We start from the raw sequence: 26,158 nt of genomic DNA, 5'->3' as shown, positions 1-26,158 counted from the left end.
CCTGGGCCTCGGGGGTAACAGTGAAGAGGAACTGGGTGCAGACAAGAGTGGGGCAGCCTGGCCTGGCCAGAGAAGCAACACACAGGTGCACAGACACGTTTACCAACATACACATGTGCGTACACGTGCACACATTGCATGTAGGCTTGTTGACGCCTCAGGCAGTGGAGGACGCTGACTCTGGGCCCTGATGACCCGGGCAAAGCCCCACTGTGATGCGTGCCATGACCTCAGAATGTCACTGGTGCTGAGTACCTGCTGGCCCTCCAGCCTGCTTCTGTGTTCCACAGCAACCGCACACACACAGTGCTATCTGCGAGCAGTTCTGTGTTCATGAGGGTTTGCTATGGGAGAGGTATAACCCTGGTTCATCAGAATCAGGGGAGTGTGACATTCTCTCTTCCCTTCATGGTGACTTGGGGACAGTGGCTATGGGGTGGGCAGTGCTGGCCTCTGGACAGCTGCCAAGGAGGGTCAACCCTGAGCACTCACCAGGTGCCCGTTCTGTGCTGCCCAGGCAGACGATCATCTCCTTGGTCCTGTGGTGGTTCCATAGGGTGAGTGCTGTTCCCAAATGTGCCCATTCGACAGGTGAGACATCTGGGGTCAGAGAGGCAGTGACTGGGCAACCCCAAGAATCCAGATGTGACCCTGGGTTGCGCTCTCACTGCTGCCCTGTGCCATGCTGGACTTAAGGCCTGAGTCCTGTGGCCTCCCTGCCCTAGATCCCAAATGTATCCAGGGCTCCAGATCCCAATGGGGCAGAGCCTGGCCCTGGCAGAGCCCCTGGGATGGATCCACTGTGGGCGGGGTGGAGGGGAGGGTCCTCAGAATACGTCTGTGCCCTAAGCTGGGACCCACTGGACACACACAGTTCCCTGTCCGGGAGAGGATGGGGAGCCTTCTGCCTTTGGGCACTTGTCGAAAATGAGGGAGCCCTGAAGGACTGCCTGGATGGAGACGATCTTCCCTCCTGTTCAGAGGGGTACAGGCACTGGGGTTCTCTCCAAGTATTTCTTTCTCGGTCTGGTCCTCTGGAGGCCTTGCCTCCCTTTTGCCCCAGGTGGTCCCAGGAGGAATTGTTCATCCAGGTGTTCTCCAGGACCAAGGACCCAGAGTTCTCCTGTTCTTTCTCAGTGACCTGGGAAAATGAAGCCCCCACACCCCGCATGGATAGCTCAGAATTGTGGAGTCCACCGTCCCTCCCCCAGAGTCATGGTTTCCAGCAGCACAGAGGCTGCTTTGGAGACAATAGATCATTTTCTTCCCCTAAACCAAACACCCTCCTGCTCAACTGGCATTATTCCTAAAGCGGCTTCACTGGTCAGACTGAAGGGCCATGGCAGCCCAAGTGGTGAGTGGAGTAGAGTGGAGAACTCAGGAGATACCTTGTACTGCATAGAAAATTGGGCAAATTTGTGGTTTCTGGGCGATGCCAGGAGGCTGATCATACAGAGACCTCTGGTCCTGGACCCCAGTCTGCCTCCACATCCCTGGAATCACAGGCCCTTTGCCCTTGGCAGGTGGACACCTTTCAGCCTGTTGGGGCGGATATGTTTCCATTTCATGGCATTTGGGGACAGCGGGATTCTCTGACCAGGTCCCACTGTTCTCAAGTCATTGGGAAGGACGAGCCCACTCCTGCTTGGGCCTGAGACTCCGGAGACCCGTGCAGGTGTGGGCCACTGGGTCTGGCTCCTTTTCACCTGGGGGCGGTGTGGAATGGGGGCCATGCGCTGCCAGCATCTGGGAGCCCAGCAGGAATGGCTCAGGTGTTCTCCGAAGCTCTCGGGTACAGTGTAACCTTTGGACGATTTTGTCTCGCAGGATGGATGTGGGAGAGAATGCGACACCTGCTGGTACAGGAGCGAGGGCGCGTCATTACCAAGCATGAGCAGGCACAGCCGGTCTCCCTGGACGGAGGCCCCTCCCGGTGGAGAGAACGCGACACCTGCTGGCACGGGAGCGAGGGGACGTCATAACCAAGCTTAAGCAGGCACAGCCGGTCTCTGCTCCCTGGACGGAGGCCCCTCCCAGTGCTCCCTGGTCAAAGCGTCCTGGGCTTCCCAGGAGCACAGGGTGGCGACACGTTGACAACACCCCCAGGCCCTTGCACCTTTTACCTTGGATGCCTCACCCTGGCTCCCTCTGGGTTTCAGGGATGTGGAACTGGGCTGCCAGCGGACATAGAGCCTGGGCACGGTAACATCTACAAGATCACGGATGGCCTCAGGATTCTGCAGTGAGTCCCCTGTGCTCCCCTCACCCACTAAAGTACAAATCTCAGCTCAGGGATGGGTTTTGCTTTTAGAAAGGTCTTTCTGAGGCAGGATGTGTCTCCTTGGCTTGGGCCTACCTCTTTTCCAGGGTAGAACTCCTCCCGGGCTCCCCTGCAGGTCAGCCCGTGATTGTTGTTAGGTCAGAGGTGCCTGGCATTAGGTCATGGGCCTCCCATCTAGGGAGTGTGGCCCATCTAGAGAGTGTGGCCCATCTAGGGGGTGCGGCCCATCTAGGGAGTGTGGCCCATCTAGGGAGTGTGGCCCATCTAGGGAGTGCGGCCCATCTAGGGGGTGCGGCCCATCTAGGGGGTGCGGCCCATCTAGGGAGTGTGGCCCATCTGGGGAGTGCGGCCATCTAGGGAGTGCGGCCCATCTAGGGAGTGTGGCCATCTGGGGAGGGCGGCCCGTCTAGGGAGGGCGGCCCGTCTGGGGAGGGCGGCCCGTCTGGGGGGTGCGGCCATCTAGGGGGTGCAGCCAACTAGGGGGTGCGGCCATCTAGGGGGTGCGGCCAACTAGGGGGTGCGGCCATCTAGGGGGTGCGACCATCTAGGGAGTGCGGCCATCTGGGGAGGGCGGCCCGTCTAGGGAGGGCGGCCCGTCTAGGGAGGGCGGCCCATGTGGGGAGTGCGACCATCTAGGGGGTGTGGCCATCTAGGGAGTGCGGCCATCTAGGGAGTGCATCTAGGGAGCGGGTGGCAATAGAGAGGGGGCTAGGTCAGGGCCCTGGGCTCTCAGCAGTTCTGTCTCCAAGTCAGCACAAGAGGAGGTGGACAGCTTGAGGGTCTGGCCCTGTCCACTTGTACACTATCCTAGTGAGATCCAAGGGTTGTGGCCACAGGGTCAGGGGGCACCTGGTCCAGCCTTGGGGCAGCTGTCCAGCAGATCGCTGAGGGGCCACGTGCCCTTCTTCTCCCCATTCCCATAGTGCCACAGCCCTCACTGTCCCCATGCCCTTCCCCATGGGCCATGCCATAGTTCCCTCATGGACCATGTCCTTCCCATGGGGACAGTGAGGGCTGTGGGCCTAGGGGAATGGGGGAGAGGATGGGCAGCGTCCCCCATTCTAGGCATTCTGGCCGGGGGGCAGCAGAGCCTGTGACTAAAGGCCCTGGTTCTGGTGCTGGGATGGCATCTGGGGCCAGATAAGAGGAGCCCAGCCTGGAGCCAATCCCTCCTGGGTCACAGGATGGGCTCTGGGGGAGGTGGGGCGGGAGTAAGCCCATGGGCTGTGCCACCTCGGAAATGCACCCCAGTGGAGCTGATGGTCTGGGGAGGACAAGAAATGGGGTGGGGCTGAAAACACCAGCTCACCCGGGACTGCTCAGCAGAGGGAGTCAGGCTGTCCCCACGGCTCTACGTGGCTTTCCGGAGACTCTGCGTCCAGTTGGCTTGGACAGCACAGTGGGCAGAGGGTGATCGGGGGACTGACCTGGGGCAGGCAAGACAGTGGGGGAGGACAGCCAGGTGTCCGAGTTCCAGCTGCTGCCGTGTCTGGGAGGAGGCTGAGGGCTGACAGCCAACGGCTCCGATAGCCAAGTGAGGCTGGAGGTGGGTCCAGGAGGCCGTCCTGGCAGCCCGTGGAGCCCTCAGTCACCCACACCGCCCCTGGCGTCTCTCGAGCAGCTGTCGGCAGCCCAGTGAGAGAGCAGGCAAGGCAGGCACGATAATAGATCTGGGGAGTCTCGCTCAGGGGTTCTGACAGGACTGGGGTCAAAGCAGGCCCTGGGCGGCTGGAGAGACGTTCACAGTCTTCGGGTTGGACAGGGTGACGGAAATCGGGGAACAAGCAGGGTGTGCGGCTCAGGTGCAGGGAGAGGCAGGTGGACGCCAGGATGTCAGACCCTGTGAGAACCTTGGGAGTGCTGGGTGGGATGGGCCCAGGTGCACCGGGCAGGTCTCAGGCCAGGCACCCTAGACCCTGGCAGGGTGATGTGGTCACTCCCTGAGGGACTCCTGTCCGGGTGCGGCCACCCACCCTGGGCAGAAACCGTCCCATCTCAGAGCTGACATTTCTCAGCTCCAGCAGAAAGCACCATCTCCAGTCCAGGAGGGACAGCCGCATTGTGCAGCCTGACCATCCCCCACACCAGGGCCCCTAGTGGCCCTGGCCAGGCTGGCCCTGAACTCCGTCTTCTCCCAGGTCATGGACCCTCCTGGGAGTCAGTCCCACAAGGCCCTTGTCCTCCCTTCCTTGTGGCTTCTCCCGAGCTGAGACCTGGGGTGGATGGGGACAGTCAGTCCTTTCTGGGGGTGGACTCCCGGACCGGTGGCTCTAGGCCCTGTGCAGGTCCTCAGCTCTGTCTGGGGTGCCTTATAGTGAGACAGAGCTGCCCCCTGTCAATGCCCTGGAGGTGAAGGTAAGAGCCTGTCCCTGATGCTTGGGGAGCTGGTCCAGGGCCGGGGGACTCAGCGGGTGGTCTGTGAGGCAGAGGAAGGCAGCGGGCCTGGGTGGTGGGTGGGAGCAGTGTGCTGTCACTGGGAGAGGCAGCTGTCCCTGCTGGACCTGACCCCAAGTCTCTGTTTCTCTGGCAATTTGCTGAAATTTCAAAGTGAGAACAACAGTTGTGGCTTGGGGGCGGCTGCCTGCTCGTGTCGGGACCCAAGCTAGAGCCTGGGACCCAACCTAAGACTGGTGTGTCTGTGGCCTGAGGATGGCACGTCCCAGGGTCACAAGGCCAGACCACTGGTGCTCATTTGCTCAGAGGGTCTCAGCCCCCAGGGTCTGCCCTTCCCTGGTTCCTTCCAGCTGGGTCCCACTAGGGCTCCAGAGCCCAGGACCCAGCATCCATGGGCCACTCTGGGAAGTGTGGCGGTCCACTAACTCCAACATTCCTCATTTGACAGCAAACGTGGCAGGACAGTGACACATGGAAAAGTGGCTGAAGATGCTGGGAGAATGGCAGAAATACAGGAAGAGCAAGAAGGTAACGTGGGGAGGAAGAGGCCTCCAGAACCACTGTCTGCAGAGTCAGGGGGATGGGCACCCATGGCTGTGGCCTGGCACCATCTGCCTCTCAGAGAGCGGGCAGCACCCTCTCCTCACTCAGAGGACAGCAGGCCTGGTCGCCAGCTTTGCTGCCCATTTGTGCAAGCGTCACCTTGCTGGGAGGGAATCTGATGCCAGGGCTGGGGCCACCCTAGATCAGGGCTAGGGAAGCCTCCTGGTGAAGGAACAGGTGCAGATCAGAGTTCAGACTCTGAGTGCTCACCCACTCTTTCAGCCCTGGGAGGAGGGGCCCTGTCCCAGCTTCACCTCACCTTTATCGAGGAATCATGGGGCCAAAACCAGAGACTTCCAGAATCCTTGGGCCCTGGTCCTTGCTGGGGTCACCCCTTGGCCTGTGTCACCAGATCAGTTCTCTGCCAGAGTGTACAAAGGAATTCTCCCGAAGGTTTGGGGCTGGGTGTGGTCAGTCCTGCTAAACATTGAGGAAGCCAAGCCTGAGAACCTGGGAAATACGACGTATACTCAGCCAGAGAACGACAAACCGGCCAGGCTCTGTCAGGAGCCCAGGTCTCCAGCTGGAGGGAACATCGAGCACAGCTTATGGGGAGGGCTGGGGTGGTCAGAGGCACATCCTGAGCACAGACGGTGACACAGGCACCACAGACGAGCTCAGCTCTGGTGACCCTCTCTGGCTTCAGAAAGAAGCCCAAAAGCAGCTTTCTGCAGAAGGAAACCTTTCTTCTTTCCCTCCTTCCAGAATTGCTGACTATGGGCTGACTGCCATCTAGGGCAGGGGGCCTTCTGTCTGTTCTGAGACTGCTTCCTCCTCCTAGCCCTGTCCTACAGGTCATGAAGGAAAAAGGCAAGAGGTCCTCTGAACACATCCACCAGATCGACCTGGACGTGAGCCAGATACTGAGGAATCACATAATATTTAGGAAATGATATGGCATCAGGTAAGCCTATGGGGGCCACAGGGTCCCAGTGGAGATGAAGTGAACCAGGCGGATGGAGACCTCTCCAGAGCAAAACCCAGGTTCACCCAGGAGGGAAGACAGAGCTGCCAAGGGCTCTCCTGGCCCAAGGAGCAGCCGGCACCAGGCACTGAGCACCTCCCAGGTTCCAAGCCCTGGGCCAGGCTAAAATATGTGGGGCCAGAACCCAGGAGGATCCTGAGGAGACAGAAGGCAGCAAACAAAATCATGCACAATGGTGAAAAGTGCTCTTCCTGACCCACGGGGAGCCATGGTAGGGACCCATGGTGGGGGACAGCAGGATGGAGGGCTGCTGAGCCTCCCCTGGCAACACTGACAGTACCAAATGCTGGGGGCAGGGGGATTCCGGGCCCCAGAAACTCTCATCCACAGCTGGTGGAAATGTGACATGACACAGCCACTTTGGAAGCCAGTTGGGCAGTCACTCGCAAAGCTCAGTGGACTCAAACCACACGTCCCCAAAGTGTCACAGACATTGAACCAATTGATTTGAAAACTGACATCCACATTGTAGAAAGTAAAAAGTTCCCCTTCAAAGTTTCCCTTCTTGTTAAAGAATAAATCATAAGTGTTAGAAATAACAGTTTTCTTTAGAGACTAACTTCCTTCAAGCCTCCTTGCTTTGTGCTAATAACTCTTTGTAAAGCCCTATCCTATGTAGCTGTTAGATATAAAGGAATAAGTACATTATATGTCCTTGTGCTTTAATCAAGATTATCTGTGCTGGACATGCTCACAGGCAGGTCCCAGCTCAAAGCCTACGCCCCTTCCTTATTTGGGAATGTGATTACTTTTCTAAGTCTTTTCATAAGCAACTTCCTCTTTTTCTTTGTTCTCCATTGCTTTTGCCTATTTAGAAACATTTTAAATTATTAGTCAGTCAGCTTTAGTTTAGATTGTGTGGTCCGGCTCCAGCCAATGGAGACAAGCTGCATAAAGGATAAAAATTGCTTCCCTCCTTTATTCAGGTGTGCTTTTGCCGTTGTTCCATCTGCGAGGAGTGCCCTTTCTGCAGAAGGTAAAATTGCCTTGTTGAGAAAACTTTTTGTCTAAATGCTGATGTTTCCTTCTGGTACCGAGGAACAAGCATTCTGTTTTTAAATAAACATTTTGCTTATAACATACATGAAACCTGCATGCCACATTCACTGCTTGATTCATCACTCACACAGAGAGGCTATGGGGACAACCTTCAACATGGGGATGGGGAGAGGATGGGTGGCCCTCCCTTCAAAGGGAAAAAGACTCAGTGAGAAAAGTGAACAAGCCAGTGATGCCCACATGAACGTCAGTGGATCTTAGTTGCATTTTGCTAAGGGAAAGAAACCAGACCCAACAAGCTACTGCTGTAGGGTTCCAATTCATAGGCCATTCTGGAAAAGGCCAAATCACAGGGACAGAGAACAGGTTGGGATGGCCAAAGGCTGATGGACTGGGAAGAGGTTGGCGACATAGGGGACACCCTGGAGACTTGGAGGATGAAGGAATTGCTCCAGGAGGGGCTGGAGTGGTGGCCAGGAGACTCTGCACATTGATTTAGAACCATGGAGGAACTATACACCCCAAAGACTGAACTGGAGGGTGTGCAAACTGAAAAAATAAAAATCAGAGAGTGATCAGTCAACTCACTGTACAACTGGGATATTTGCATATCACAGATATGGATTTTACTGAAACATTTCTTAAACAACCAAGGCCCTGAAGAGCTTACAGCCTATCTGGTGAATCATCTGAACCTGAAATTGGATTTGTTGTTAGGGTTTGTAGACAAAGTGAAACTAAAAGCATCTGCACAAAACAAATGAAAGCCCCTTTTATCTCTTTCCTAGGCAACAGGAATTATTCTACATCCTCCTGGCATATTTGGCATATAACCCTATGAGTATTCCCAGGCAGTGACATTTCTGGGCCATATTCCCATATTCATGGGCATGGGTGTCTGGTAAGGGCATCGTTGCTTCTTTCAAAGTCAGTATTTGTGACCCACCAAGATATAGTAGATAGGACTCTAGCTCACTGCTGGCTTAAATCTCCAAGCAAGGGAGGTGGTCTCAAGGGATCAAACTGAGACAGAGGAGTCAGGGCCCCAACTACTAGTGTCACCTGGGCCTGACCACCACTTCTCGTAACAAGAAATGACACCCTCCTCCTGGGGTTGTCCTGAAGCCCAGGAGCTTGGCAGTGTCACATGCAGGACGGTGCTCTCAGGAAACATTCTGGACAAGTTGCGGAAGTGCGGACATGGCTCTTGTCAGGAAATAAATTTGCATCTGGAGGAAGCCTCTTCTTCAGAGGAAGCCTCTCCAGTCACCTCTGTCCTCTCCAATGACATGAGTCCTCCCAGGTGACTTCAGCCCTCCAGGAGATGTCCTTCCATGGTGACTCTGGATCTTGCAGAAGGTGGGCTACTGCAGGGACCTGAGCCACACTGCTGCCTTGTTTCTCCTTTATCGGCCTGAGGAGGATGCATTCTGGGCACCGGCCCAGCTGTTGGCTGGTGAGAGGCACTCCCCGCAGGGTAGGTGAACAGCTGCCCCCCGAACATGCAGCCAGACCCGGGGACGGCCACCCTAGCCAGATTATCTCGACTTTCAGCAAAGGTAACTTCCTTGTGTCGCCAGCTTGTTGGGAGCCTTTAGGATGTCTCTGCTGAGGGTCCCACAGGAGCCCAGGGATGAACGGGGACCCCCAGACCCCGAGTCAGATGCCTTTCATCCCCATCAGCAGAGGGCATCTCATCTTCACCGTGGCTGATCTCTGTGTCCTGGAGCCACACTCTCCAGCTCTAATTCCATGCAGCTGACTCTCCCCTCCCTGAGAGTCCTCCTGCCCTCCAGCTGGCCGGGCTCCAGCTGCCCTTGGTCTCCACGGGTGGGCTGACAAAGCCCAGATGGCAGCATCTCCCCATCCCGTGTCCCCTGGTCTGACCCCACTTCCAGGAGACAACCAGGAAGCCCAGCACCCACCCTGTTCTTTCTTTCTGCTCTCTGTCATGCCCTCAAAGTCAGGCTTGCCCTCCCGGCATCCTGGCCCAGGAGGCCTCCTAGAGCACCTCCAGCCAGGCTCCAGGGGATGTTCCCACCCCTCCTCCCCAGGGCCAAGGCCACATGGTGGGGTCACCAGATGGGAGGGTGGGAGGCTTTGGGGCTCAGGGGCCTCTGCAGCTGCCCAGTTCTTCCAGCCGACAGCTCCACATCTTGGGAGCAGGCTCTGATTTCATGATGGGCTGGGGTCTTCTCAGATTCTACAGCCCAAATAGCACGAGGGCCCAGGGGCTCCAAGACCACCAGGAACATGTGGTGCCCTAGTCATACCCCAAGACCACGAGGCACCCTGTGAGTTTATGGTCCCCTCGGCTCTTTCCCAGAGGCCCTGTATTCTGTAGGGCTGGCAGAGTGGGGGCCTGGAGACTCCTGTGGGGCTGATGAGAGGCTGAGTCCCAGCCAGGCCCTGACCTGGGACGTGGGGGTTCTCCATGCGTTTGGAGTTGGGTTTCCTCCCCTGCCCTGGAGGACACAGAGGCACAGGCACTGGGGCCCAGCTCCTGCAGAGCAAGGCCAAGGGCAGTATGTCCACCAGCAGTGTGGGAAGGGGAAGGTGTTGTGGGGAGCCCTGGACACCATCCTGTGTTCTGCACTTGGGGAAGGGTCTTCAGAGGACCCTGGAAGAGGGAGGTTTGGTTTTTAGGTTAGCCCAGGGGGCCCTGAGCACTTCTGTTCCTCCCATCGCGACAAGGAATGGCCATGTCCGCAGGGTTCCTCATTAGGCTGGCTTCTCCAGAGCTTGATGGATGGGGTAAGGAGGCCCAGGGAGACCCTGGTTCAGGGGACTTCCTTGCCCTGCAGTGCCCTATTCCCCGAGCCCAGGGGTCCAGCTTACCCCCAGCCCACAGGGGGCACAGACGGGGCCCTGTAGGACACACAAGCAAGGCCCCCTGCCCAAGAGGGGTCATCCCAAGGCAGAGGCTGGGGCCAGGCCCCGCCTCATGGGAAGGCTGGGGCAGCAACCAGCTTGGAAGAGCTTGGAAGCCTCAAGCCCTGGGGAGGCCCCTGTCTCCAGAAGCCACATCCCACTGAAATGAGTGCCTCCCATGAGGAGCTGCAAGACCTTGTCTGACCAAACCTCCTGGAGGGGTCAGATGACCCTCATGGGAAGCGTCACTGACTCTGGGGATTGAAGTCCCGGTGGGCCCAGCTCGAGCCACCAGCCCCCAGCCTTGAAGGGCCAGGTCCTTCCGTGCCTGCTGTCCCCATAGATCTCTCTCAACCTGCACCTGTGGGATGTGTATTTGCTAGAAGGGGATCAGGTGTTGACGCCGATGGCATGCACTGCCTTTAAGGTTCAGAGGAGTAAGTCCATGTGTGTCCAGTGGGACCTGGGGAGCGCTGCGTTCAGACTCTGACTGGCCTGAGGGCAGCTTCCTCACACTGTCCCCATGATCCTCTGCTCTGGCCCAGGGGGACGTCTGGCCAGGTGGGCTGGGCAGGGCACAGTGACACCAACCCCACCTCCTACATGTTCCAGATGAAAGTTGGGAGTGTGGTGAGCACTTCCCTGCCCAGGCCAAACCCCAGCCACAGCCTCCTATGCACATCCGGACCCCTAGGGTGGCCATAAAAGGATCCGGCACTGCCCAGTGGGAGATGGTTGAGGTGGCAATGAGGTATGGGCTCTGATCCCTCCCAGGGAACTGTCCTGGCCTGGTGCCCACCCTGTCCCTAGAGGGCCTCATGAAAACATCCAGGTTTGGCCCATGGGCACATTTTCGGGGCCGGTTCTCCCATACCTAGGCACTGGGTGAAGATGCAGTTCTCGGGCACCATCGGGGCTCTATGAGGAAACTAACAAGGAAGCATGGGGACCTGCCACCCCCAGGTGGGCTTCCATACCAGGTCCCCTCCTGAGTCACCCTCTGGGGAGTCAATAGTGGGGGAGTGCCCCGGACCCCCAAGCCCACTACCTGGGTCTTCCTCTTGCGCCTTTTCTTCCTCCTCTTCCTCCTGGACTCTAAGGATGTACAATAGGCCCCCCGGTCCTCAGGGCAGGAGCTCAGTGCATGTGCACTGGACATGCTGTGCAGGCAGGAGGGGGATGTGGGCAAGACCTCTCCAACAAGCCCCCTCCCACTTTTCACGGTGTCCCACGCTACCCCCCATGGGGCCCTTAATGGCAGTGGAGGAGCCAGACCCATTTGTGGGACCCCCCTGCCCCTCCCTGCAATCACTGACAGCCTCAGAGAGCAGCATAGGTCCCTCACTCCTGAACACCCCTCCCAGGGTGCCAGGACAACAAGCCTTGAGCCAGGGAGACAAGGGAATCAGTGTCCCTGACCCCCAGAGCATTCAGGGCAAGGGCACAGGTGGGACCCCTGGCCAGAGCCAGAGCCAAGAGTTCAGCCAGGTGTGGCAATGGTCTGTCCTGGCATGGACCAGGCAGCCCAGGAGGGCAGAGTGGGCCCCGGATCTGGGCCCTCTTACCCACTGTGGAGACAGGTCCCCATGTGAGGTGTCAAGGGGGCTGGGTGACAGCCAAGGCCCCTCCCACCTGAGTTCTGACTGGGGATCGTATCCCAGGCCCAACAGCCCTGGGATGAGGGCATCGGGCAGGAAGCCCCCAGCCAGCCTGAAGCCTGGGGGGCAGTCCCAGGAGCCACCTGCTGTGTCCCAACAGCTTCCCCACCGCAGGCGACACACACCCCTCCCTCCGGAATCAGCAGCCTGCAGGTGTGTCCTCAGTGTCAGACCCCAGGGGCCGCACAGAGACCCTGAGGACTCCAGAGACCCAGGCAGGTGGGGCCCGGCCCAGAAAGGACTCTTTGGGCCCACAGGAGGTGCTATCTGACCACATGTTTTTCTTTCAGCCAAACCCAAGCAAGGGTTCTCAGCACCCAGGTTTGTGCTGGTTTCATATGAGAGGAAAGCCCTGTGCAAGGGGGATGGGCAGGCCCCTCCCTGCCCACCAGCCTGGTTCCAGCGGCCCATTTGGTCCACTTTCCCGCCATGGGTTCCTCGTCCTGTCACACCCTGTCCTGGTGGGGCTTCCATGTGGCCCAGGGGCATGAGGGGGCTTCTGGGGAGCCCAGGGCAGCAGGCTACTCTCTGGGGGCACCCAGGATTTATGGTGTGCCCAGCCTGGCCTCGGCTCAGGGAGGACCTCGGGGTTCCTGGAGGTACCTGCAGCAGAACTCCATGCTCCGACTCCCAGTGGACTTGGATGTGGGGAGCCCTTGGTTCCTTTATAATTTCAAACCGAGCTGCTGGGCTCATGTCCTTTCTGAATGTGTCCTGGACAGCCCCGGGACCATGGGGCAGGCTTAGCCCAGGAAGCTCATGGGGACCCCGATATCAGGCCCTGCCCAGGCCCATCAGGACTAAGAGGGAAGTTGGGAGATGCCCCCACTGCAGCATGGGCACCTGCATCTGGCCCCCTTGGGGGCGAGTGACTGGCTTGCCTAGAAGGAACCAGGGTGGCACCGCACCAGCTGCCCTGCAGCTCCAGACACCTTGGAAAACGCTGTTCAGTGAGGAAGCTGGTCCCGTCAAGGCCACGAGAGAAAAAGGTGAGCATGGCATCCCCGCAGCCCAGCCAGCGAGCGCCATGCCCTGGGTCCTCGATCCCAACCTGTGGGACAGTGTCCCCCTCCCAGGGCACAATTCCTAGGCCAAGAGGGGCCTGGCCTAGATCCCAGCCCTGGAAAGAGCGGGGAACCAGGGATGTGGTGGGCTCCCAGCTGCAGTCGGCATGGCCATGCAGGGGACCCTGGCACTGCGGAGCTCTGCACTGTCACAATTCACCTTGCAGAGGCCGGCGAGATCCCGAAGCCTCGCAGCAACTGTGGCAGCCACAGCAGGCGCCACCACCATGTGCCTTCCAGCTGCCAGTGCAGGGTTTCCTGACAGCAGGGTGCCCTGCAGCCCTCTCCTCGGTGGCTCAAACGCTGAAGGTATCCGTGGTTCATGTTTCCAGTGCTCCCACCAAAGAGAATTACTATGAAGGATGCTCTTGTCCTGAGGTGAGCAAAACAGCACGCCGTGTGGATGGAGCTGGCATCTTTCCCAGCCACCATGCTTGCTGGATGGGCCCACGGAGCAAGTGGCCTTGAGACAGGCATGGGAATGGAAGAGGCTCAGCATCCTGCACGTGCCCTTACCGAGGCTCACTGGGCTGACACCATCGCTCATCTGTGGACGAGACACTTGGTCTCGTGCCAATCCCTGGGTTGGCACCATTTCCCAGGAGGACCAGCTGGCCACCTGCTGGCAGGTTAATCACACTGCGGAGGGGGCTGAGATTGGCTTTCACTCCACTGAGCCACAACGTGGACACGGACTTGCCATGGACACCCCATTCCCAGCTGGGGATGTGCAGTACTGCGTTCCCACCTCGGGGCCTTAACTCTGCCACCTCTACTTGGAATGTTCTCAGTTCCCTCCAGGCTTCTAGAAGCATCTGGGCCAGAGCTCATGGTTGGATAAGCACCCGAGGCCCCACAACCCAAACAAGCTTCCCATCCTCATTTTACTTTTTGTCAAACTTATGAAAATTTATTAAGATGTGACTTACATCCCTGGTAAGTACACTGCTCAAAAGATATTCACACACCAGCCCCTAGATCACAAAGCCAACCACGCCCAGCCCCTCCCAGCACCCCCAGCCCTGAAACCAGTGTTCTGACTTCTGAGGGCACCATGAATCTTCCTTTTGTACTTTACACTCATGGAAGCATAACCACCTTCATGTTTTAAAATAAATGTTTACTTTTGAAATAATTTTAGATACACAGAAAAATTGAAAGGTACTATAGTTACTCCTACACTTTCCATCCAGCTGCCCTTAATAACGACATTTTGCATTACCATGGCACATTTGTCCAAACTAAGAAATTTAGGTTGGGTGGGCCACACGCGGTGGCTCACACCTGTAATCCCAGCACTTTGGGAGGCCGAGGCGGGCGGATCACGAGAGTAGATCGAGACCATCCTGGTTAACACGGTGAAACCTCGTCTCTACTAAAAATACAAAAATTAGCCGGTGTGGTGGCAGGCGCCTGTAGTCCCGGCTACTCGGGAGGCTGAGGCAGGAGAATCACTTGAACCCGGGAGGCAGAGGTTGCAGTGAGCCAAGATTATGCCACTGCACTCCAGCCTGGGTGACAGAGACTCCGTCTCAAAAAACAAAACAAAACAAAACACAACCCAAAAAACAAAAAAGAAATTCAGGCTGGGTGTGGTGGCTCACACCTGTAATCCCAGCAATTCGAGAGGTCGAGGCAGGAGGTTCAGGTTCACTTAAGGCCAGGAGACTGTGATTCGCCTGGGCAACATAGGTAGACCCTGTCTCTGGAGGAAAGTAAAAAAAATTAGCCAGGCATGGTGGCGTGTGCCTATAGTCCCGTCTAGTCAGGAGGCCGAGGCGGGAGGATTGCACACACATGCCTGTCGTCCCAGCTACTAGGGAGGCTGAGGCAGGAGAATCGCTTGAACCCGGAGGTCGGAGGTTGCAGTGAGTCGAGATCTCGCCACTGCACTCCAGCCTGAGCGACAGAGCAAGGCTCCGTCCCAGAACCAAAAAAAGTTACGATGTAAAGTACTAGTTGTGATGTCACGATGCCTGCAACTTAGAAATAGTTTAACGACAACACATGCATACATAGCTACAGGTGGGGAGAGAGCAACCAGCAGAAATGGCAAAGTGCTGGGTTGTCTGATTGAGGCGGAGGTATACAGGTGTTCATTGCACTGTTTTCAACTGTTCCGTATGCGTTAAAATTATCGTAATACAATGTTAGAGGGAAAAACCCCCGCCTTTCTTCTGCGCAGGCGCCGTGGGCACGAGCCGCACGCAGAGCCTTACGACTCCCTTGCGGTCCCACACGCGCCGCGCCAGCAGTCCCTCCAGACTCCATCTGCGCATGCTCATGCCCCATCGCGCCCGCCCCGCCCCTCGGGCGTACGTGAGCGCGCAGGGCGCAGGCGCGCGGGTCCCGGCAGCCCGTGAGACGCCAGCTGCTGGACGCGGGCAGCCGTCTGAGGTGCCGGAGCTGCGGGAGGATGGAGCCGCTGAAGGTGGAAAAGTTCGCCACCGCCAACAGGGGAAACGGGCTGCGCGCCGTGACCGCGCTGCGCCCCGGAGAGCTGCTCTTCCGCTCGGATCCCTTGGCGTACACGGTGTGCAAGGGGAGTCGTGGCGTTGTCTGCGACCGCTGCCTCCTCGGGTGCGTATGGGGCGCCCTCGCCCACCTGAGTCGCGAGCTGTGTGGGCTGCTGGGGGCGTCGGGCGGGCGGCGGCCGCGGGACTCCTGCTGGATGGGGCTGCACGGGCAGCTTGGCGGGGCTGCCCCTGACGCGCGTGTGCCCGGGGGCGGGTCGCGGCTGACAGGCCGCCCTGACACCCCCCTCGGTTGCCGCAGCGGGGCTGGGGAGGGGGCCCGGGCTCAGCCACTGCCCCGCAACCTGGGCTGCGGTGGAAATGGGAAAGCCGTTGGGCAGACTTAAGGGGGAAGCGTTGTGCCGCGTAATTTTGCTGGGAAACCAAAAGTCGGTGTCCTGTGCGACAAGCGTCCTTGGTGCGGCTGTGGAAATCGCAAGTGGCGGGCGTGGGGTGGGTGGGAGCCGGGATGTGTATAAATCAGGCTCCCCTGCAGAGGCCCCGCCGGTGAAGCGTCAGGCTTGCAGGAGGTGGAAGAATCTTGATGTTTACCGTGCACCTCTGGGGTCTGGGTTCTGGGAGGCCTGGGGATACGAAGATGAACGAGACCTCCTTAAGGAGCCGATGAAGTGAGAGAGATAATTGCAGTGTACCAGAAGGGCTGAAATAGAGGGGCAATTAATGTGCGGTGGGAGCATCAGACACGGTCCCCCGTGTGCTGTGCCGTTTAATGGCTGTGCAGGCGTGTCTAACTCTTAACCACCTTTCTAGATGCAGGGATTCACGTGAAAGTGTTTTGGAAGCCTGGACGCACTGTGCCTATGTGAAAGCAATTTATGGAAATGTGTAACATACATACATAGTTATGGGAATTGCATTCAGTCAGCAAATACTGTTGAGCTTCTGTGTGCGAGGAAGAAGAGTTCTGTTTTGAGACGAATACAATGATTTTGTGCATGGCCGCTTTTCAGACCTGCCAGTCTGAGATTTAGGTGGGTGGAGGTGGGACGGTAAGTGCAAAACTCGTATCTGTAATTTGACCATTGTTCTTACTTTGTTCTCATTTGATTCATAATTCAGGAATATGACTTTGCATTTTAAAGCTACCAAATAATAATTTTATCTGTTGCTTTCTGAAGTAATGGTAACAGCGAAAACATCTGTTCGGGAGAGAGAGCAACACCTTGAAGTTTTTGTAAACTGCGTGGTTGAAAACAATTCATTCCTTTCAAGATAGTTCTTGGAACAGAAAAGTTTTGGAATGAATAAATGGTGACAAATTGGCAATTCAATCATTAGAGCTGCACTTGAGTCCTGTGACACACGGAATTGTGCATTTCCAAAATAAACTACACAAACCCTTTGTGGGCGGGATGCTTGTTAATTTACTATACTGTTTCATTAGTCTCATTCATTTTTCCTGTTTGCAGTAACTGTGGGGATTTAAGCAAAAAAGGAATTTCATGAAAAAGTACTGGGGGAGTTCTCAGTGTTGCTTTAAAGTCTGCCGAGACTTGACTGGACATGGGCCGGAACCAAGTCAGCATTGCACTGCAAAAGTAGTTGGGACTGGGGTCTGGGAAGTATATCACTTCTGTCGCCTGATAATACTGGATTCTGCAGTATGCACCATGAACATCATGGACACTGAACCCTGGTACTGCTGCTGCTGCTGCTGCTCCTTGGGAATCTGGCTGTTGCTGGAGAGTTATTCTCTCAACCATTCTTCTTTGTGATACTAGCTTTTATTCAGAATCCTCAGTGAGTGTTTTGGATTGGCTAAACTTAGGTCACTGCCTGCACCTTAGCTGCAAGGGAGGTTGAGAAGGTATTTAGCCTTTTTGGCTTTTGAGATAGAAGGCAGGCTCGCTCTACTTCCCACCGATAGTTATCCAGTGGGGAAATCAGCACACATAAACATAGAAAAAGGGATATAAGTAAATGCTAAGCATCGAAACAAAACAAGCTGAACAGATTCTTCATAATGACTAACAAATACTTACTAGTATTTTACACAGACACAAAATATTTGCACTTATTTTGGATTGCCAGGACACGCAGTTCACTTATGTTGTGGTAGTTAGTTGGTCTGTTTGAACACTCCCATTTTAGTGGTTATAGTGTTCCAAAGAGCCTGGTTGGGAATCACTACAACCTGAAAATAGTGTTAGGGAAATGTTGGTGCATTGTTTGATGTAGTTTTCTGCCACTGTTGAATGCCTGTCCTTAAGGGATAAGTTTCCGTATACTTATCATCTTGTAAGTAAAATTTGTTTCTCTTTATTCACTGTCCATTGTGAAGTCTTTGAGAATAGGGCATCTTTCAATTTGTGTAGCCCCCGTGTCTAACATAGTAAGCCCTTAGTTTTAGTATGAATGTGTGGCAGAATTTTCCTCCTAACTATCCCTGTCCTTTTGCTGCCTTCCATCTGAATTAAGTATGGAATGAAAATGTTAGTTTGTAGCAGTTAACAGTTACATGGGAAAGGAAAAATCAAAATAGAATTAAAAAGACAGATATTGATGATAACTACAGTCATGCACTGCATAACGACATTTTGGTCAACGAAATACCACATACATGACAGCGGCCCTGTATGATTATATCATTTTTTAACTGTACCTTTTCTGTGTTTGGATACGTTTACATACACAAATACTTACCATTATCTTCCAGTTACCCACAGTATTCAGTACAGTAACATGTGGTACAGGTTTGTAGCCTCTGTGCAGTAGGCAGCACAGACAGTACCTGCTAGCCTAGGTGTGTAGCAGGCTGTACACTCTGGGTTTATGCGAGGATATGCCATGATGTTCCCACAACAATGAAATCACCTAATGACGTCCTTAAGGGATGTACAACTCTACTTCCTTAGGCTCCAGAAATAATGGTTACCAAGTTTTACATGAGTTCCTTTGGTCTAGAGCTGTTTTGATTAGTGGCTTTAGTTCTGTATACTTGTTTTTGTTATGGAGACAGGTGAACCTGCTTCAAGGCTTACCTTACCTTTTTCCTCTCATTAAGGAATGGCTTCTGGTTTTTCATGTTGTGCCTGGAAAAGAAAACGAAGTATGTAAGTTGTAGAAAGAGTAAATGGCAATGAAATGATAACCTGAAATCACTTTTTTTTTCTTTTTTAAGATGGAGTTTTGCTCTTGTTGCCCTGACTGGAGTGCAGTGGTGCGATCTTGGCTCACTGCAACCTCCACTTCCCGGGTTCAAGCAATTCTCCGGCCTCAGCCTCCAGAATAGCTGGGATTACAGGCGTGTGTCACCACGCCAGGCTAAGTTTTTGTATTTTTAGTAGAGATGGGGTTTCACCATGTTAGTCAAGCTGGTCTCAAACTCCTGACCTCAAGTGATCCACCCGCCTCAGCCACCCAAAGTGCTGGAATTACAGGCGTGAGCCGCTGTCCCTGGCCTGAAATCACTTATATTGTCCTTCTGCCATTGCATGCATTTTTAATTTGACGGAGATAGAAGAGGTTGATTGACAATTGGGTATGGGTTATGTGTATTTCCTGTTTGCTTTGCTCAGTGTAGCACATAAAATTCCATTGTTATGATTTTATTTGTAAACCTTCTCACTCCCTAGTGTAGTACTCTAAGTCTAATCTTCTTTATATCCCCAGGGTCTAGCACATGGGAGATGCTAATCATTCAAAGGTTAATATTTTGGGGAACTTTAAGTAGCTGTATGTTTGTTTTTGTTTTTCTCAAGTTCCAAGTTGCCTGCAGCTTCCATATCAAGAGTTACTTCTGGCAAACTCTAATGACAGTTTCTCCGATAGCGTAAAGAGAATAGCTCATCCTGCATTAAGGCTGAGATGAAGCTTAGTGCCTCCCAGGAGGAAGGAGGAGGACTTGGAAGTAGATGTGTCATCCCTTTCAGTCCTGGTGGTTTGTGGGAAGCGGGGGGACAGAGGTAGAGAAAACAGATTGTGAGAAATATGTGTTCTGATCTTTCTTGGCTGGCTAAAGTTCTAGGGTTAGGGTGGGGATGTTAAGTGGGTTGAGGGGACAGTCAACAGTGGAAGGCCTTTTGCTCTGCTCCTTATGTGGAATCTTGAGAGGAGATGTTATGTAGGTTAGTGATAGGCCAACACGGGCCTATAGCACAGCAGTGGTGGAAGGAAGTGGCTAGATAGTTGAGTTTGTAGTAGCAGGGGATTCTGAAATGCTCTCATACCACTTTGAAGGAGGTGGAGGAGCTTATTGGCCTGGTGGAACTGCTGGCATCATGACAAAAGACTGTGTGACTATAGACTGGAGGTCAGGATCACAGACTCCAGGGATGAGAGCCAGCATGACATCCTAAAAGATGAGATGGGACCAGTTCAGCCATAGGACCTGATTACCTCCTTGCAGCAGAGACCAGTGAGGATCCAGAGAAACAACCCAGATCCAGGGTCTTCTTGCCACTATTTCTTCTAGGATGTCCTATAAGACCTTGGAGGGAAACCTACCCAAAAGCAACCATTTAAACCAGCCCGGGTAAGGAGTTCAACACAGCCTGAGTATTAACTGGAAGAGATTGAGATAGTGTTTTAAACCAGCCCCGGTAAGGAGTTCAACACAGCTGGAGCATGAACTGGAAGAGATTGAGACACTGTTTTAAACCAGCCCGGGTAAGGAGTTCAACACAGCCTGAGCATGAACTGGAAGAGATTGAGATACTGTTTTAAACCAGCCTGGGTAAGGAGTTCAACACAGTCTGAGTATTAACTGGAAGAGATTGAGACACTGTTTTAAACCAGCCCGGGTAAGGAGTTCAACACAGCCTGAGCATGAACTGGAAGAGATTGAGATACCGTTTTAAACCAGCCCAGGTAAGGAGTTCAACCAAGTCTGAGTATTAACTGGAAGAGATTGAGATACTGTTTGACAAGTTTTAAATTTCCTGGATATTTATTAGAGTAGATATTCATGAGTAATATTAGATTAATTATAGAAAAAACAGCACATGTTCAGGAGACAGATTAGATCAGTTATAGAAAATAAAGCAGGCTGGGCATGGTGGCTCATGCCTGTAGTCCCAGCACTTTGGGAGATTGAGGCAGGTGAATCTCTTGAGCCCGTAAGTTCAAGATGAGCCTGTGCAACATGGCAAAACCCTGTCTCTACTAAAAATACAAATAATTCCCCAGGTGCATGCCTGTAGTCCCAGCTACTGAGAAGGCTGAGGTGGGAGAATCAGTTGAGCCCAGGAGGTGGAGGTTGCCGTGAGTGGAGATCACGCCACTGCACTCCAGCCTGGGTGACAGAGTGAGACCCTGTCTCAAAAAAGAAAAAAAAAAAGGCAGCTGCATTTGAGTTGCAGTGTGAGTAAATGTGACCAGGCAATAAAGGGTAGTAACTCACTGCGTTTGGTGAGATGATGGAATCTCTCTTGGCCAAGGACTGAACCTGGGGTGCAGACGGGAGGGAGCGTCTTCATATATGAGGGTAAGAAGAAGAGGTGCCAGAAAAGGCAACAGCAGTGGTGATTGAAAAGTTTAAGGACACCTAGGGAAGTGGTTGCTAAGTGACTCAGCCTTAGGAGAGATTGGAAATAGTCTTCTAGGAGAGAAGCATAAATTGCCTCGTGAAATGTAGGATTGTTGAAAAGTGCTGAGGGTCTACTTAAAACTTGTGTTCATTTATTTAAAGTGGGAACAGTTAGTTGGGTCATGTTTCCTTCCTCTCCCAATTGCCAGCTGCTTGGCTACAAGAACTGGATTTACCCAGGATTACTAGGTTAGTATGATGGACGGAGAGAAGGGACAGGAAGTTGAAGTTGTAGGCAAGGGAGGGTGTAATTGTGGGTCATGGTTTCTCAGGTAGGGAATGGGGTCATAAGGAAGGTGATGGCCAGTGAAATGTGGCTGAATCAATGGATTAGAGGTCCTCATGTGGTCAGAGAAATGGTGAGTGATCAGATAATGGGTTGACTTGATATATCCATGCTTAGAAGTAGTGTGCGTCTTGATACAACAAGGTTCGGGGTGTGGCAGAACATGGCCAAGGTAGGGAGTAAGAAGATTTTTGGTCAGGAATCCCAAAGGCGGAGGTGTTAGTTGAATTATCTAAATACGTGAAGTTACTAAGAGTGTTAGACATTGGAATGAATAGTTTCAGCAAAGGCACAATTCTCACATTGGCTACAGTAACCCAAGGTTTAAGGGTCAGTAGAGCAGAAGAGGCTAGTGGAGACAGGGAAGCGCTTACCTCTGTGAAAATAATGTAAAAAGACATTACTGGGTTTACGGCTGATTTTGTGAAATACAGTTAGCACCAGGCGTAAGTGAATTGCTGCAGTGTTACAGACTCTTCCTTGGAGGCCCTGAAGGTCACGCGACCAGCAAAATCATTTCAAAGAGCAGAACCTTGAACAATGGCTTGAAGTAGGATTTGCAACTTCCTGGGCAGTGGCTAATGGGTCTAGGACTTGGAATAAAATAAGGTGGAAGAATTGATAATAATGTGGTTTGGGAAAGGACTTTATGGATGTGACTACGTTTTTCTTTTTAAGTGGGAGTCATAATTCCTGCTGCTTCTGCTGCTTCCTTTTCTTCTGCAAGGAGGTTTGGGAAAGGGCTTTATGACAGAGCCCTGGTGAAAACATTTGGTCCATGTGAATGCCACAGCAGAGGGCGTTCTTCATCAGCCAGGATGACCTGCTTTGTGGATAGCAGTAAGTTGTTCTTCAGACAGCCTGGTGCTTGCTCGAAGGGCTCAGGAACAGAGCAGCCATGGGGACAGGGATAGAGGCTGGTGCCTGGAACTCAGCAATGCAGACTTCCCCTCATGATAGCCATGTGGCTTCTGCTGGTACAGAGTGCCCAGTTTGCTGCCAGTACTAACTGGTCCTGATTCCCCAAATGGCAACACTGGTCCCCAAATGGTCTTCAGGACCAGCCAGCCACTTTGGGTCAGGATTTTATGGTAGAACTTTTTGTCATGGGGGGGTCAGTTGGAATATCAGTTTTTTTCCTGCACTTGGATTTGTCTTCCCTGCATGTAATACCATCTCTAAGATCCACTGAGAATCTTCGATAGAGCTGTAATATTCCCCACAGGTTGCCTCTGACCTTCACAGAAAGAATTGGAGCAATGGGCTCTAATGCTTGTGGTGTTGACTGTTTATGTTTGCCGATTTCCTCATTGGATGACTAAGTGGTGGGATGTAGAGCAAGTCTGCCTTCTATCAAAAAAGCCAAAAAGGCTAAATACCTTCTCAACTTCCCTTGCAGCTAGGGTGCAGCAGTGACCTAAGTTCGTTCAATCTAAGACGCTCTCTGAGGACTTTGAATAAAAGCCTCACAAAAGTATCACAAAGAAGAATGGTTGAGAGAATAACTCTCCAGCAACAACCAGTTTCCCAAGGAGCAGCAGCAGCAGCAGGGCCCAGTGTCTGTGGTGCTGGTGGTACGTACTGCAGAATCCAGCATTATCAGGCAACAGAAGTGATACAGTCCCCAGCCCCAGCCCCTGCTCTTAATACTCTGGCATTTCAGGCAGCTGGTGTTACAGACCAGTGGTTCTCAGATCTTTTAGTCTCAGGACCCCTTTATGCTTTTCCAAATTATCAAAATGGATTTGATAGGGATTTAAAAAACATTATTGAGAGTGCTGATGATGTTTTGTTTATGCGGGTTTTATCTATTTACTGCACAAAAATTAAAACTAAGTTTTGAAAATACCTATTTAAACATAAATCTAAGGCTGGGCGTGGTGGCTCACGCCTGTAATTCCAGCACTTTGGTAGGCTGAGGCAGGCAGATCACATGAGCCCGGGCGTTTGAGACCAGCCTGGCCAACAGAGCAAAACCCTGTCTCTACTAGAAATACAAAAATTAGCCAGATGTGGTGGTGCATGCCTGTAATCCAGCTACTTCGGAGGCTGAGGCAGGAGAATGGCTTGCATCTGGGAGGTGGAGGTTGCAGTGAGCTGAGATTGTGCCACTGCGCTGCAGCCTGGGCAACACAGTGAGACCCTGTCTCCAATAAAAACCCAACAACAACAACAACAATGACAAAATATATATGTGTGTGTGTGTATACATTTGATTGTTTGATTCCTTAAAAAATTGTTACATATATGTAAATTTTTACATTGTAACAATTTTTAAAGAAATCAAACTATATTTTCTTTTACTGAGATAGAGTCTCGCTTTGTTGCCCAGGCTGGAGGGCAATGGTGCAATCTCAGCTCACTGCAACCTCTGCCTCCCAGGTTCAAGCGATTCTCCTGCCTCAGCCCCCCGAGTAGCTGGGACTATAGGCCCGTGTGTATTTTTTAAAACAACGAAAATTTAATGAGGATTGCATTGCTTTGCATTTTTTTCATGTCTCTCTAAAGTCTGGCTTAATCAAAGACCCTTAGGTCTGGGTGTGGTGGCTTACACCTGTAATCCCAGTGCTTTGTTAGGACAAGGTGGGAGGATCTTTTGAGGCCAGGAGTTCATGACCAGCTTGGGTAACACAGGGAAACTTCATCTTGTAAAAAAAAAAAAAACACAAAAATTATCTGGGTGGGATGGTGTGCATCCTTGTAATCGTAGTTACTTAGGAGGCTGAGGTGGGAGGATCACTTGAGCCTAGGAGGTCAAGGCTGCAATAAGCCATGATCATGCCACTGGACTCCAGCCTGGGGGGCATACACATTCAGACCATAGCATCTGGTTCATCTTATTTTTTTTTTCTTTTTAAGATAAGCAAGTATATATGTGTGTTCTTATTTTCCATTCTTATTTTTGCACTTGCTTTTTTAACTTAGAGTCTATTGGAAATCACTCTATTATCAGTTCATGGAGATCTTTCTTATTCTTTATAGCTCCATAATACTCAATTTTATGTAGCCACTTCTTTCTAATTTCCTGTGTGTGGATATTTAGGCAATCTCCAGTATTTTGCAGTTGTGCATATTGCTCTAATGAATAATCTTGCATGTGTGTGTTTTTGTATTGTTGCTGGTGTATCCTCAGGGTAGATTCCTCAAAGTGGGATTTCTGGGTCAAGGTGTAAAACCTATGTGGGTTTGTACCATTTTGCATTCCCATTAATGATGTATGTGAGTTCTTGTTTCCCTTAGCTTTGCAGCCTGAGCTTTTGAAGTTTTGCTAAGCTCATGGGTGAGAAGTGGGATCTTAGTACAGTTTTAATTTGCATTTAAATTGCATTATGGATGAAGCTAAACATCTTTTCATGTGTTTAAAGGCCATATTTATATCTTTTTGGGATTTGTCTGCATTTATCTTTTGCTCATTTTTCTTGTTTTTTCCTTTTTCTTTTTTTCTTTTTTTCTCTAGCTACTGGGGTCTCCCTGTGTTACCCAGGCCGTAATGCAGTGGTATGATCATAGCTCACTGCAGCCTCGAATTCCTGGGCTCAAGTGATCCTCCCTCCTCCACCTCCAGAATTTTCTGAGCAGCTGAGATCACAGGTGTGCAACATCATGCCAAGCTAATTAAAAAAAAAATTTTTTTTTTTTAGAGATGAGATCTCCCTAGGAGGCTGTCCTCCCACTTACTTTGAGATTCTTTTTTTTTTTTTTTTTTTTTGAGACGGAGTCTGGCTCTGTCGCCCAGGCTGGAGTGCAGTGGCCGGATCTCAGCTCACTGCAAGCTCCGCCTCCCGGGTTTACGCCATTCTCCTGCCTCAGCCTCCCGAGTAGCTGGGACTACAGGCGCCCGCCATCTCGCCCGGCTAGTTTTTTTGTATTTTTTAGTAGAGACGGGGTTTCACCGTGTTAGCCAGGATGGTCTCGATCTCCTGACCTCGTGATCCGCCCGTCTCGGCCTCCCAAAGTGCTGGGATTACAGGCTTGAGCCACCGCGCCCGGCCTACTTTGAGATTCTTTTGGGGATTGTCTGATTTGATTTTACATTTAACTCTGTATATGCTACCATCTGTAGCACCTTGTAGATCAGGTTGCAGATGATTTTCCATTTCTATCTGGGAGTTCCCCATTATCTCTTAATCAGATGTGATGCTCCCTCTGGTGGACAATGGAGTAAAAAGCATACAAACATTTTTCAATAAGGCAACTTATTTTTTAGCCACTAAAACACTATCTCTGAGTGGTCTCCTTCATGAACCCCCCTTCCAAACTGTTCTTAGCCTCTAACATTTGCCATTAACTCTTATTTTGAATTAGGCCAAAAAAGGGCAAACAAGTTAAATTTTGTCATAAATATCTATATAAAACTCACTAACGAAATAGCACTGGTCAGATTTACATGGTGTAGTGGCTTATTAATGATGACTATGTTTTTCACAATAAGAGTTGAAACCTGTGTTTGAAACTAGTAGTTTTACTTGGAGTTGGTATAATCTGCAGGGAAAATTGTGCTTGCTGATCTCCTTACAGTTTATTACTGCAAGAAGATTCTCTGTAAATGAGTTTTTCCCCTAGTTTTTGACATAATAATTACTTGTTAGTAGAAAAAATAAAGGCCACTTATGGGATAACCTTGAGTTTTATATCTCATTCTAGTATTTGAAAAGTGAAAATAGACAGAGCCATTACTAGTTGTTTAAATACAGTACAATCAAGAATGTTTCCTTTTTAAAGTTTACTTGTTGTCAGTTTCCTGTTTTACACATGGCCTATTCATGTTTAGTTTTAAACATTTAAAAGCATTTATAACAGTAGGCTAATATTGATCTTTTTGTTTGTTTGAGACAGAGTCTCACTGTGTCACCCAGGCTGGAGTGCAGTGGTGTGATCCCGGCTCACTGCAGCCTCAACCTCCTGGGCTGAAGTCATCCTCCTACCTCAGCCTTGAGTAGCTGGGACCACAGGCAT

The 26,158-nt window shown here is 52.2% G+C and overlaps 1 protein-coding gene and 1 long non-coding RNA gene across 4 annotated transcripts in view; both read left to right on the top strand.

Moving 5' to 3' along the window:
• The first annotated feature begins 1,983 nt into the window (after positions 1 to 1,983).
• Positions 1,984 to 7,294, top strand: LOC119619751 (uncharacterized). Of its 2 annotated transcripts, XR_012091159.1 has the most exons (4): positions 1,984 to 2,242; positions 5,124 to 5,203; positions 6,060 to 6,182; positions 7,190 to 7,294. It is a non-coding gene; the product is annotated as an uncharacterized lncRNA (long non-coding RNA). The 2 variants fall into 2 exon arrangements; XR_012091158.1 differs by having other exon boundaries at positions 6,060 to 7,288.
• Positions 7,295 to 15,174: 7,880 nt separating this feature from the next.
• Positions 15,175 to 26,158, top strand: part of SMYD3 (SET and MYND domain containing 3) — a 752,225-nt gene continuing 741,241 nt past the window's right edge. Inside the window, exon 1 of one of the 2 annotated variants that reach the window (XM_073011911.1) lies at positions 15,175 to 15,435. In XM_073011911.1, coding sequence (XP_072868012.1) covers positions 15,272 to 15,435 — 164 coding nt within the window. In that variant the 5' untranslated portion in view covers positions 15,175 to 15,271. The remainder of the gene's footprint in view (positions 15,436 to 26,158) is intronic. The other variant, XM_073011909.1, reaches the window with a different exon arrangement.

Source organism: Chlorocebus sabaeus, chromosome 25 (assembly GCF_047675955.1).
Source record: "Chlorocebus sabaeus isolate Y175 chromosome 25, mChlSab1.0.hap1, whole genome shotgun sequence".
Lineage (NCBI taxonomy): Eukaryota > Metazoa > Chordata > Mammalia > Primates > Cercopithecidae > Chlorocebus > Chlorocebus sabaeus.
Note: the sequence above shows the minus strand (reverse complement) of the source record. Positions and strands in the feature narration are given on the sequence as shown.